Genomic DNA, 13,615 nt, shown 5'->3' with positions numbered 1-13,615 from the left:
GGGGGGGGGGGGGGGGGGGGGGGTGAGCAATTATTTCTACTGCAGGAAGCTTGCTGTTTACCGGCGTTCTTGTTATTTATCTTAACACACATTGACATACTAGGTAAAGTAATCTCTATATCTCCAGAAGTCATTTACCTAAAAAAGAATTTTTCCAAAAATTACATTTTTTTTATTATTTGGGATGTCCAGAAGAGAGGATAATTGAAAACATGAGTGATCTTCGATTTATCTAGCATGCCTAAAAGTCAAGAATGAAAGTTTGGCCTGCCTATTTCAACAATTTTCTCTACCCCTTTCTGTATAAGAAGTCCATCTAGGGAATTTTATTTTTATTTATTTATTTATTTTTTTAAACTTTCAGATTACTGTGTTTAGTGATAATTTGGTCTATTTACTATATACAGCTTGTTACTAGAGTTTACAATGATGAAGAAGAGCTTGAAACATACATACGGTCCTATGATTATGGAACTTGTGATCAGAAGAAGTGAGTAATATGTCCAACTGTTATTTTTTATGGTGTGCGTAGGTGGCTATCTATTGGTACAGTAAACAGATGGTGCAGAGTGGAACTCACTGTTTCCATTCCTCATCTCTGTATTACTATTATGGGGGTATTATTGCTTTTGTTCTTTGTTATTGCTGGAATTGTTTATTAGTTTGCTACTCAGTCAAGTTAGGGGAAAAAGATTACATGTGCACTCAGCACACAATTCCCAATGAAAGGGTCCTCTCCATCCACCTTATGTCGAGACTCCTCCAGACCATAGCTTTGCTTTTACCACATCAGTACAATCAGTTCTGTCTCTCCATGAAGAGTGAAGACATCTAGCATTAACAGCGAATGACCTTGAGCACCTATCCAATTTTTTGATTTCTTCTTCACACATAGATGGTTTCTTTCTTTTTCATTTCAACCTAGTCAGAATTTCTCCTCTAAATAAAGCAGTAAGAAATTGCAAAAATAAAAAAATAAAAATGCTTAATATAACACATTCACCCTCAATTTACTGATCAAGTACATATGTACTTTTGCTTATATAGTTAAATACATTGACTGCATTTAGCTTTCCTCCAATTTGGGCTGAGAAAAGAAAATAGTAGGCATAGTGATTATTTTAAACAAACAAAAGGCTTATACAGTGATTATGTGAACCTGTGGCATGAGTGCTAGAGTTGAAGTCTTGCTTTCTTGCATAAATTAGGTGTACTTGATTGATGGCTTCAGGTGGCCACTTTAATACTGTTGTGGTGGAAAGTACTTTCCATACGTTTGCAGTAACCTTAGTAAACAGTCATTCTAATTGACTAATATGTTATGGCTGTAAATGTTTCACTGTGAGAGATCTACGCTCCTTTCCACTCATTAGTAGTGAATTATGATGATCCCATATGCCTTCTCATGTTCTTTTAGACCTGACTGGTTTGGGCTTCCTTTATCCCCTATATTTTTATATCATCAAAATATCTGTTAACTATAGTACTTTTTTTTTTTTTTTTTTTTTTTTGCAGGAATTGTACAAATCCAAAAATTAAAGGAGCCATTGTATTTCATGAACAAGGCCCTCAAGTGTTTGATTATAGCATACGCCTAAACCATACATGGGCCTTCTCAGGATTTCCTGATGTTAGCACCATCATGGACACAAATGGTCCCTTTCTTAATGACTTGGATTTAGGCGTGAATCCTGTACCAATCCTGCAATACAGCTTAAGTGGATTTTTCACTGTATGTATTTATATTGCACCCTCCTTAGCATTGATAACTTGTAGTCTTGGTCAAACTGCTCAAAATATTTCATTTCACTGTTAATACTCTTTTCTATACAACATGCTTCTAAATTGCACTTCAAGTTTGTTGTTCATAAATCATATTGTTGTTGACAGCCTATGAAATTAAAATCGTGATAAAGAGACCTTTTTTTGGGTCATTTTCTGAATTTTATCTTAGTTAAAATATTCCTCCTTTGGTTTCTCTAAATGAATTATATAAGAATTACTTGCTTTTTTTTTTGTTTTTTGTTTTTGTTTTTGTTTTTTTTTTTTGTTTTTTTTATAAATGCCTACATAAAGAAGGTTGAAATCATTTCTGTCTGATGGGTAAACAGTAAGCTGTTTTTTTGCAAGTATGTTTTTGGCATCACCAAATGCAATAACGTGTTTCAACTAACTTTGAGCTGCAGTAAGAAATAAAGAATTTTTGGTAAAATTTTTTCATCTTCTTTCACAGCTCCAGCAAGTCATGGATTCATTCATTATCTATGCTGCTCAACAAATTATGACAAACTCATCATTCTTGAAATGGGGCTCTTCTGGTACGGACTTCCCAGTCAAAATACCTTGGACTGAGTTTAGTCCTTCAAACATAAGAATTGCTCCTTTTCCAACTCGTGAATATACTGATGATGAGTTCCAATCCATAGTCAAGGAAGTTATGGGGATTCTGTATGTATTTTCTTTCTCTGGGTTTTTATTTTATTTTATTTTTTAAAAATTTGTATTATTACAATTATCTATTTCTGCACAAGTTTCTGTGGTTTAACTTGATCTTTCTCATTGAAAGTTTATTCAATTACATATCATGAAATCTCTAGGTACTTATTGGGATTTCTCTATCCAATCTCCCGTCTTATAAGTTATTCTGTCTTAGAAAAGGTAAGTACATTGAAATATATTTTGCTCAATGAGTATCTTTATATTGTCAAAGTTTTAAAATAAGGGGAAATTGAGGACTTGAAAATTTCTTAGCTGAATGCTTATAACTATTAATTCCTTAGGAGCTGAAGATTAAAGAGGGCCTATACATGATGGGGCTCAAGGATGAGATATTTCATCTCTCTTGGTTTATAACATATGCTTTGCAGGTAATGTTTCTTTTTGTCAAGTACTTCTGCTGCATGTATCTACCCAAATTATCCCTCCCCACACTCCTCCTAATGAAATAAAAAAGGCAAAAAATTGTAATTGGAGAAAATGACCATGCATGTGTGGCTGTGTATTGCACACACTCACACAAAAGAAGCTACTTCTGTAGCATGAGCTGCCACGAGTGGTTACGTTGTGTTTTGCTTCATTCTAGAGAAGTTTGGAACATCTTTTGTGCTTGTGTAGCATTTCTAATACAAAAATCTCATTTGAGTTCTCCCCTTTCCATCTAATCTAACTTATAGGTTTATCATCTTTGCAACTATGGATGTTGTGCTGGTGCATCCTATTAGTTGCAATTTATTCTATATATTGTTCTATGAGAATGGATTTACCAGTTTTTCTTATTTTAATGCTTTCATTTCCTTGGCAGTTTGCAGTTTCTTCTGTGATCATTACACTCTGCACTATGACTACCCTTTTCCAGTACAGTGACAAGTCACTGGTGTTCGTCTACTTCTTTGCTTTTGGACTCAGTGCTATCACAATGTCCTTTCTGATCTCTACATTTTTCACACGAGCAAAAACTGCCATAGCTGTTGGGACGCTTTCTTTCATTGGGGCATTTTTCCCTTATTATACGGTCAATGATGAGACTGTTTCCATGTCAGTCCTTTTGCTATGAAGACACTTTTCCAATAATTTTTCTTCTGGGAATAATATAACTGCATTTTGTACTTGTAGGGTATTAAAAGTGATGGCTTCATTTCTTTCACCCACAGCCTTTGCATTGGGTTCTATCAACTTTGCTGACTATGAGCGTGGTCATGTTGGACTCAGATGGAGTAACATTTGGCGGGTATTCTCTTTATTCATGTTCTGGCCTTGCTCTGTTATATAGTTTCTTATTTTTAAAGGTATATAGTTTATTAATAATGCAGGAATCTTCTGGAGTTTGCTTTTTGGTCTGTCTCTTGATGATGTTATTTGACACAGTACTCTATGGTGCTATTGGTCTCTATCTAGATAAGGTATATTTTCTCGACTACATTCTTCTTTGTCAAGTTTTATTGGTCAAGAGGAAGGCATAGCTGCAGTGACTTGTTACTTTTCCTTTAAATTGAAAATCCCGAGTCAAATTCATTCAATCATTCTTAAGTTTAAGTATTTTCCTGATCAATAGAGTAATGCTTTCATTTAGGGGACCTGAACATGAAAGGTTCTTTTGTAAAATTAGCGAAACAGGACACATGATCCTGAGTGAGATCTTTTATAGATAAAAGCAGTCCTCATCCTCTTTAAAATCCTAAACTATTTCAGATAAAACTGAAAATAAATACATTTATGCTGTCTCAATGATTTTATCAAGAGAAAAACTCAAGAGTTTATACATACAATCAGGTTCTTAGTAGGGAGAATGGATTGCACTTCCCATGGAATTCCACATTCTGGAAATCCTTTTGGAGGACAAAAAATACTAGAGAACATTATGCTTCAACCTCAGAAGTCAATTTAATTGACAACTCAGATAAAGAGAGTGCAAATCTATTTGGAGAAGAGATATACAAACCGGTCATGGAAACTATCAGTTTGGAAATGAAACAACAAGAGATTGATGGGAGGTAATTTTTACATATTATCTCCAAGTGAATTTCCTTAACTTAGTTGTGCATGCATTCTGTACAAGTATTAAGTTGTACAATTACGCCTATCTTCATGATTTGCAGATGTATACAGATCAGGAATCTGCAGAAGGTGTACAGTACAAATAGGGGAAACTGTTCCGCTGTTAAGTCCTTACAACTGACCTTATATGAGAATCAGATTCTTGCTCTTCTAGGTAGCTATGTTCAGTTCTCTTCTTGACTGCTGAGCTACTTTGCAATGAGTATATAACTGGCTCTTTTGTTGCTTTTATTGTTTAACTGCAAAGTGAATTTAGTTCTGAGCTATATGCCTATACGGATGCTATGGAAGGCTCAAGGCCTTTTTTAATCTGTAACTGCGAGCTATTTCTGTAAAGACTTGTATAACTTTCAAACATTTAGTTATGGGTGAATGAAGTACTGTGATTAATTAATGAAACTTTACACGTTTCCTTCAATGGCTTGGATAAGCTTTATATATTAGTGTATCTTTGGAAATGCACGGTCTATTGCCAAAACTCTGTTTTCTCTCAGGACTGCTAAATATTGTTTCATCCTTAAAGTGTGTTGCACTTGCTCTCTTTGTTTATCCTCACCATTTCATTAACTTCTTTTTTCTCTTTTTATCACTAGTCCAGTTTAATACCTTAAAGTGTTTACTATATATTTAAAAAATAATAATGTTCTTTTCTGCTTCTGCTTCTGCTTCTTTCAAAACAAAAAAAAAAATAAAAATTGAAGAAGCTTATGAATCAGTTGCATTCTTCTTATTTTCTTGATTGCAATACTTTACTATTTTGAAGGACACAATGGGGCTGGTAAAAGCACGACAATATCTATGCTTGTTGGTCTTCTTCCTCCTACTTCTGGTGATGCTTTGGTTCTTGGGAAAAACATCTTAACTGACATGGTAATTGATCTACATTTTGGCTTTATATGTTTATTATGATAATATGATGTGGTGAGGAGCCTAGCTTGATGGTCTTATTTTATGTTCCTTGGTCCATGCCTATCTTATTTTTCAAATTTCTTTTCTGGATGGAAAGGTTTATTGCTAGTTGTTGGTTTTGCAGGATGAGATACGGAAGAGTTTGGGTGTGTGTCCTCAATATGACATTCTTTTTTCAGAATTAACTGTAAGAAAAGTTTTGTTTGATGTCCTTAGTGCTGTAACTATTACTTGACTCTCCCTCTACCCTCCACTCTTTGCCCTTTCTGGTGGCCCTTTTATGTGCATGTGTATCTTATTATCAGCATAATCTTGTATCCTGATCTTATGCTATCCAATCCAAAAGTGTTTGCCGAATCTACATTCCTCCTTTTACTACCTGAAATGAACAAGAATGAGGGAACGAATTTGTTCGTAATACAGTGAAATGCTCCCTGCAGATGGTCAAATGCTGACATTTTTTTATTAATTGCCAAGAAAATACTTATTTTGTAATACTGCTGTATTCCTGGATCTTAGTAGTTTTATACTTTGATAGTAATTGGATTTGGGACCACTTGTTGCATCACTTAATCCTACTCAGAAAACAAATGTTGAAGAATTGAAAATTGTCTCTATGTCAGCACAAGTGAAATTACTTTCATATTGTTGCCTACAACTAAAATATATTTTTCCAAGACATACGATGGGTTACTGAAGCTATATATTCCCTATTGGTCTCATATAATCTAGTAGCTTTATGATTTTTTTACCTCAAATAGTGTTTAGTGTTCTCTGTTATCCTACCGTAGTTGTCCAGGAAAGTAGAGGAGAAATTTTTAATTTTGTTAGGTTTTCACCTCCTTTCTTTCTGTCTAGTTGTGATTGAAAGTTTTTCCGTTTCTGAAAGTTTATCTATTTATTTATTTCTTTATTAATTCTTGTTGTTGCTTATGATGTCCATAACCATATCATGCTTTGCCTACTTTTCTGTCCAGGTGAAGGAACATTTAGAAATCTTTGGTAATATAAAGGGAGTGAGTGAAGACAAGATTGATAGTGTTGTGACTGAAATGGCTGATGAAGTAAGTTATCCCTGCTCATTATTAGGTGACCTCACATTTCTTCTTTGATTCAATTTATGTTCCACTCATTCCTGGCTAGACCTACTTGGTGCAAAGTTATCTCTTTTCTCAATGCATTGGCTATTGTTTCTTCAAACTTTGTTCCACATTTTCAGAATGCTAGTTCAATTAGTGTTACAGTACCAAAATCCAGAGAATGCTGCTCCTTGCACATGATTCATTTGTATACAAGTGTTGAACCTAAGAAAGAATCATGACTGTCAAACTAAATGAAACAGCAGCTGGATCTTTTATTATACTCCCTCTGTTGCACCTTATATATCTTTTTCAATTAATGAAATCTTGATTCAAGTTATTTACAATTTAACTTTTTTGTAATATTTAATTTAATAATATTGAACAGAATTTATATATTTAGAAACTGTATTAAAAGTGCTATTAAACACAAAAATCCAAATTTAAAAATTGTAAGAAAAATGCTAAAGAAAATAAGTGAAGAAAAAGAGTTGGGTTAACCTATGAATAGTTAGTAAGACATAAATTAGGACATAGGGAGAAATATTTTACATGAGTAATAGAGTACATTGCAAAGGAAGATAAAGTTATTTTCACTTTGGGCCTTTTTCCTCAGGCCCCAACCTCTTGAAACCCAACTTTCTACCATCTGTGTGCTGCACCTTTAAATGAATGGCCTGGTTAAAATAATTAGGTTTTTACAGACATTTTCAGTCATTCTGATCATTTATAAGAACACAGCTTGATAAGCTTGATTGAGTTGTAGTTTACCTGTAAGGGCTTTATTTTTGTGGACAGGAAGATTTATTTCAATTAAGATTAATCTTTTGCATTTCTCCTTGGTTTATTTTGAATTTGAACAAACTTCTTCATTTCTCATGTATCATTAGGTTGGCTTAGCAGACAAACTTAATACTGTAGTAAGAGCTCTTTCTGGGGGTATGAAAAGGAAGCTATCCCTTGGTATAGCACTAATAGGAAACAGTAAGGTGAGTGCTTGTTCAAAAGTAATGCTTTTTATTTAGTTGTTCTGGAGCTTGCTTAAATCTGATGTTTTGTGGTTTAGATAATTGTTCTTGATGAACCGACCAGTGGAATGGATCCATATTCAATGCGGTTGACCTGGCAGCTGATAAAAAGAAAAAAGAAGGGACGAATAATCTTACTAACAACTCACTCCATGGATGAAGCTGATGTATTAGGAGATAGAATAGCTATCATGGCCAATGGTTCTTTAAAATGCTGTGGAAGGTGATTTCAACTTTAGATTTAGAACCAATTTTTAATTCATATGTCATAAGATGTGGATCTTAATTAATTGGATTAAATTGAATTGTAAGATGGGTTGCTTCCATGTACACCTGGGCTCTGGGGGCAAACTTCTTCCATCTTCTTTCCTTATCATATGTTCTTAACTTGAGTTTTAACTCTATTCACAGTTCTCTCTTCTTAAAGCATCACTTCGGAGTTGGTTATACCCTTACTTTGGTTAAGGTGCCCATCTTTGCCTATTTACTGTGTTAAATTATTGTATTAACTTTTCTTTGATGGTGTAACATCCTTCTTGCTATAATATATTAATTTACTACTCTGCTTTCAGGCTGCACCTGGACCCACTGGAGTTGCGGATATTGTTTACAAGCACATTCCATCTGCTACATGTGTGAGCGAAGTATTCTTCCAACTTTTAGAGGCTAAATTAATTCTTCTTGCATAAATGAGGCAAATATTTTATTGCATCCAACGTATATTTCACTGTTGTATTGGTGGTTGAATAACAGTTAATGTTATGTCATTAATTAATGTTTTGTATCTAGGTTGGAACTGAAATTTCCTTCAAACTCCCTCTTGCATCCTCATCTTGTTTTGGAAGCATGTTTCGCGAAATAGAGTGCTTCATGAAAAGGTCCATGCCTAATTCTGGAATTGAAAACCGTGGGGAGGAAAATCTGGGTATTGAAAGTTATGGCATATCTGTCACAACTCTAGAGGAAGTATTTCTAAGAGTTGCTGGGGGTGATTTTGATCAAGACGAGAGCCATGAGGAGATAGAAGGACCAGTTTCATGTGATACGGCTACTTTGCAACCCTGCCAATCTTATGCTCAAAAAAGAACCTTCCATTCTAAGTTATGCGGAACCTATTTTAGAATCATTTGTTTTATAGCCACCATAATTGGAAGAGCTTCTTTTCTAATCATCACTACAGTTTTAAGTGCTCTTAGGTTCCTAAGTATGCAGTGCTGTTGCTGCTGTATACTTTCAAGGTCAATGTTTTGGAAACATTCAAAAGCATTACTCATAAAGAGAGCAAAATCTGCTCAGAGAGATATGAAAACAATTGTTTTCCAGCTTCTAATTCCTGCTGTGTTTTTGCTTTTTGGTCTACTGTTTCTGAAACTTAAGCCACATCCTGATCAGCAGTCAGTCACCTTTACAACTTCGTACTTTAATCCTTTACTAAGTGGTGGTGGCGGCGGTTGCCCAATTCCTTTTGATCTTAACTGGCCTATTGAAAAGGAGGTTTGTGATCTTTTACACTTTCATGTTGTAACTGGTTATTCCTAAGGGTTCTTTACCTAGCCTGTTTCGTAATCTGCAGGTTGCAAACTATGTTCAGGGAGGGTGGATACAAAAGTTTCAACAAACAACATATAGATTCCCAGATTCTGAGAAGGCATTAAGTGATGCTATCGAGGCAGCGGGGTCTACCTTGGGACCTATCTTGCTTTCTATGAGTGAATATCTAATGTCTAGCTTCAATGAATCATATCAATCAAGGTCAGTGGTTCAGAAGTTGTATTCTACATAAGTTGTGGAACTTTAAAATCTCCAAATGCCACATCATTATTTACAAATTTTACCTTCAGTTTAACATGACATCATTCCATCTAGTGATTTCAAGAAGCTATAGTGTGGTTTGAATCACATTAGCAACATCATTATGTTGTCACTCATTTACAGATTTACTTCAGTTGGCCATCCATTTCTCTTTGTTCAAATACCTTATACTGTGGCTGAACTGTGGCCGCTCTCTCTCTCTCTGTCTCACACTCCTTAGAGGAGGATACAACATCCTATAAATATAAGCTAGAAGGCATGCATATGGTACAAGTTTCCATATAACTCACACTTAAAACCCTAGGCTCCAAGATTCCTAATATGCAAGATTCCATATATGAGAAATATTCTATAACACTCTTTAATGCTTTCTGTTCACGTTGAAAGCTGTAACATGGCAGACTAATATATCTTAGTTTCTATCAATGAAGATGCTCAATCTGGCTTCCCTTTTCTCCTTTCTTGCCTTTCTTAAAAAAATTCAAGTCCTATTATTAGAGCAGTAGACAGTAGTATTACCACACTATAATCTATAAATTAGGGCTTTTCCAAGATCAAGGAAACCAACAACCATAACAAGTAAGCAGTGGCACACCCCTGCTTTCAACACCTAAATCTGTCCTGTGCTTCCTTTTGACAAGGAAGCAATTAGTGCCAGTGATTGGTGTAGACATGAGAAAGTAGAAACATGCCCTACGAGTCCATGTCTGGAGGCTTTGGTATTTATAATTTCATAGGAATGTGATTACATCATTTCCATTTGATTTCCCAATTCAATGTTTAAGTTGTAAAAGTAAAACTAGCCCTATCTCATAAGAAGACTTTTGATGCATGCATTACATAGTTACATGCTGTTTACTTTTTGATTAAATTAGTTAATGCCTAGTTGTTGCCTGTATTGTTTAGCTCTTTGCATTATTGAGCATATTCCTGAAACAGGTATGGAGCAATTGTGATGGATAATCAGAATGATGATGGCAGTCTAGGATATACTGTTCTGCATAATAGTTCTTGTCAACATTCTGCTCCAACCTTCATCAATGTGATGAATTCAGCGATACTCAGGCTTGCTACGCATAATGACAATATGACAATTGTTACACGTAACCACCCTTTGCCTATGACTGAAAGCCAACACCAGCAACGCCATGTATGGTTTTTCTTTTCTTTTTATTTTATGTTTCCTTTTGTTTTCTTAGGATATACTTGGTGTAGCCTGCTCATGACATTGTAGCATGATAGGTTTTCTTAAAGTAGAAGGTCCTGCTTGCTTTGATCATCAATTAATTTTTATTAAATACTGCACTGATGTGCATGGCTAGTGTGATTTCTTCTTACTCATCAAGTTTTGCTGAATTCCTTCTGATCCTTTTTGAAAATTTGGGTAGAAACTTTACGGAGTATTAAATGGTAAATACTACATAGGTTCTTTTATATACAATAATGGATATCAATTTATTGCACTGCATGGAGTAGTTTGCGAACTGAAAGTCTTGTTCCCTCTATGATGTTTGACATGAATTTTTCCATTCATTGATGCAATAAAAGTTTATAATTTATTATGTCTCATGTTTTAAGATGGTAACTTAGTAGTTCATGTTGTTATGTTGCTACTGGGCTTATTTATTCTATTTATACTAAAATCTTCAATATTTCAATGTGTAGGATTTGGATGCGTTCTCTGCTGCAATAGTTGTTGCCATTGCATTTTCTTTTATTCCTGCCTCATTTGCTGTGGCCATTGTAAAGGTACACTGTCTGTGACATTATACAAACATTTGGAGTTCCCCAACGTATCACTGTAGTTTGCACTGCCCACGCGCGCACACACACTCCAAATTCAGATGAGATGAAACATACATAAATGCTCTCACAAGATGCGCAATCTTTGACTTTATTTTAGAATGAGGAAGTAGATCTATGCCACAGCCACACTGTTTTTACCTACCCTCTAAGTAGGCAGTGTATAAGATTTTATTTGGTTTTCTAATTATTTAAAGTAGGCAAAGATCTTCCAATATAATAGCAGCAACAGGTAACACCATTTTTCATTTTAAAGCCTTCTAATAGTAAGCAAAAATCTTCCAATATTATTTAAAGTGCATGTCTTAGCTTACAAGCAACACCATTTTGCAATTTGCCACTATTTTTGTGTGCTTGCACTCTGTTGGCAATTGTTTCCAGTATTGAGGGGTTATCTCAAAGTTTATAGATTTATGCAAGCATCTAATCTTTGGTAATCACATTTGAAATATGGCAGACATCTTGAAGTACTATGTTAGTATGTTATGAGCAAGATTTTTTCTGAATTGCTGATGTGAAGAATGAATTATGTAAACATCATGTTAGGATGCTAGGATTGATAACTACACTATAAAATGTGTACTTACATGATGCAGGAACGCGAAGTAAAAGCTAAGCATCAGCAACTAATTAGTGGGGTATACTTATTATCTCTGATAGCCTCAGATTTGTCTTTTTCCATTTCCCAGTGCTCTAATTATTTTCTTAACTGTTTAATGCCTTCTCAGGTGTCTATACTTTCTTATTGGACTTCAACATATATATGGGACTTCATCAGCTTTTTATTTCCTTCCTCCCTTGGCCTTGTTTTCTTTTGCATCTTTGGTATGTCAGTCCATTGGACCTTTGCAGCTTTCTATTACTGGTATAGTGGACTATATTGAGATTATTTGCAAGAGTTTAATTCTTGCGTGCCATTTGGTTCATGGAATAGGCCGGGAATGGAATAGTATTCCGATAAAGAGGCCCATTTTGCTGTTTAGTTCATTTTATACTCCGCAAAATGAAATTCCATGGAATGTCTATTCTTTTTGCATAGGAAGTTCCTTGCCCAACCTCCTAGAGAATTGATGGCAAGCACCTAATCTTATATAAAACAAGTTGGTCTAATAGTGCTGTGGTAATGTCGTGATAACAAATAAATTGATCCACAAATTTATATGAGGATAGGCTTGACTGACAAGAAAATAATGCAGACATCAAAGAAAATATATATGCTTGGGTTGTATGCAACAAAGAGTAATTGCTACCTAATATTTTGGAAATTTCATTTGGTCCTGCACAGGACTTGATCAATTTGTTGGAAAGAATGCTCTCTTCCCTACGGCTCTCATGTTTGTGGAATATGGGCTAGCAATTGCCTCTTCAACGTATTGCCTTACTTTCTTCTTTTCTGAGCACAGCATGGCACAGGTATTTCTTCTGTGTGATAGATAAATTTTATAACTCCATGGTTCCTGTTTTTTCCCCTTTGTTAAGTATATAATATGTTATTCACAAAAAGCATCAAGCAGGATGCAGATTACTGTTGATGCTGATTTTCATGTGATGCTTGCAGAATGTGGTACTCTTGGTCCATTTCTTCACCGGGCTCATTCTTATGGTTATATCATTTATAATGGGTCTAATAGAGTCAACAGCACATCTGAATTCTCTTTTAAAGGTTGGAAAATTAGAAGTATTTATTTTTCTTTAAATCTCACATTTAGCCATGCATGATTTCTTTAGACCTCAGTGATCTTCTAAAAGAACTCCTTTATTACTTTTTCCCTCTTTCTGCACCTTATGCCCATGTATTCTTACTTGCTCATCTTGAAAATAGTTAACAAAGAAAAAGAAGAAAAGAAAAGAAAAAAGAAAAAGAGAGATATTAGCATATGCAACTACCTCAAATGATCGTTTCATCTTACAATCGGCTAGGATACTGAAGAATGTAAACCCGTTTACTTCACAATTCTATGATTCTACTTTAAATCTTTATGACACCTTTTTTTGTTGTGCAAAATATTAATAGATTCCCAATTCATTCGGTTGTAGTATGAGTCTCTGAAGTGTTACAACTTCGTTCTTTGTACCCACTTCCCGTTCCTGCATATATGCTCTATGATACGTTAGCAATGCATCATCTTCATAACCTGTCATTTACTTTTTCAGAACTTCTTCAGATTGTCTCCGGGGTTTTGCTTTGCTGATGGGCTAGCTTCATTAGCCCTTCTACGGCAAGGAATGAAGACTGATTCTGATGATAAAGTTCTTGATTGGGATGTCACTGGTGCCTCTATTTGTTATTTAGCTGCAGAGGTACTTTCTTGCTGCTATGTTCTCTTATACTTAAAGCCATTATTATGCAATATTAAATATGGGTTTTGGTTGTTGCTGTTTTTTTTTTTTTTTTTTTTTTTTTTTTTTTTTTTTTTTTTTTTTTTTTTT

General features: G+C 34.7%; 1 protein-coding gene across 1 annotated transcript in view; it reads left to right on the top strand.

Moving 5' to 3' along the window:
- The window catches only part of LOC116002120 (ABC transporter A family member 1), a 24,782-nt gene that overhangs the window by 1,911 nt on the left and 9,256 nt on the right, over positions 1-13,615 (top strand). The window contains exons 4-29 of the mRNA XM_031242156.1: positions 408-490; positions 1,516-1,732; positions 2,234-2,448; positions 2,598-2,658; positions 2,781-2,867; positions 3,302-3,534; positions 3,613-3,727; positions 3,810-3,899; positions 4,270-4,490; positions 4,596-4,708; positions 5,318-5,424; positions 5,588-5,650; positions 6,441-6,527; positions 7,433-7,531; positions 7,609-7,793; positions 7,982-8,036; positions 8,143-8,214; positions 8,360-9,064; positions 9,144-9,322; positions 10,322-10,532; positions 11,048-11,131; positions 11,782-11,823; positions 11,914-12,010; positions 12,471-12,598; positions 12,744-12,848; positions 13,340-13,486. Of these exons, the coding sequence (XP_031098016.1) occupies positions 408-490; positions 1,516-1,732; positions 2,234-2,448; positions 2,598-2,658; positions 2,781-2,867; positions 3,302-3,534; positions 3,613-3,727; positions 3,810-3,899; positions 4,270-4,490; positions 4,596-4,708; positions 5,318-5,424; positions 5,588-5,650; positions 6,441-6,527; positions 7,433-7,531; positions 7,609-7,793; positions 7,982-8,036; positions 8,143-8,214; positions 8,360-9,064; positions 9,144-9,322; positions 10,322-10,532; positions 11,048-11,131; positions 11,782-11,823; positions 11,914-12,010; positions 12,471-12,598; positions 12,744-12,848; positions 13,340-13,486 (3,801 nt within the window). The remainder of the gene's footprint in view (positions 1-407; positions 491-1,515; positions 1,733-2,233; positions 2,449-2,597; positions 2,659-2,780; positions 2,868-3,301; positions 3,535-3,612; positions 3,728-3,809; positions 3,900-4,269; positions 4,491-4,595; positions 4,709-5,317; positions 5,425-5,587; positions 5,651-6,440; positions 6,528-7,432; positions 7,532-7,608; positions 7,794-7,981; positions 8,037-8,142; positions 8,215-8,359; positions 9,065-9,143; positions 9,323-10,321; positions 10,533-11,047; positions 11,132-11,781; positions 11,824-11,913; positions 12,011-12,470; positions 12,599-12,743; positions 12,849-13,339; positions 13,487-13,615) is intronic.

Source organism: Ipomoea triloba, chromosome 1 (assembly GCF_003576645.1).
Source record: "Ipomoea triloba cultivar NCNSP0323 chromosome 1, ASM357664v1".
In the NCBI taxonomy this organism is placed as follows: domain Eukaryota; kingdom Viridiplantae; phylum Streptophyta; class Magnoliopsida; order Solanales; family Convolvulaceae; genus Ipomoea; species Ipomoea triloba.
This window is presented reverse-complemented; position numbering and strand designations above follow the sequence as displayed.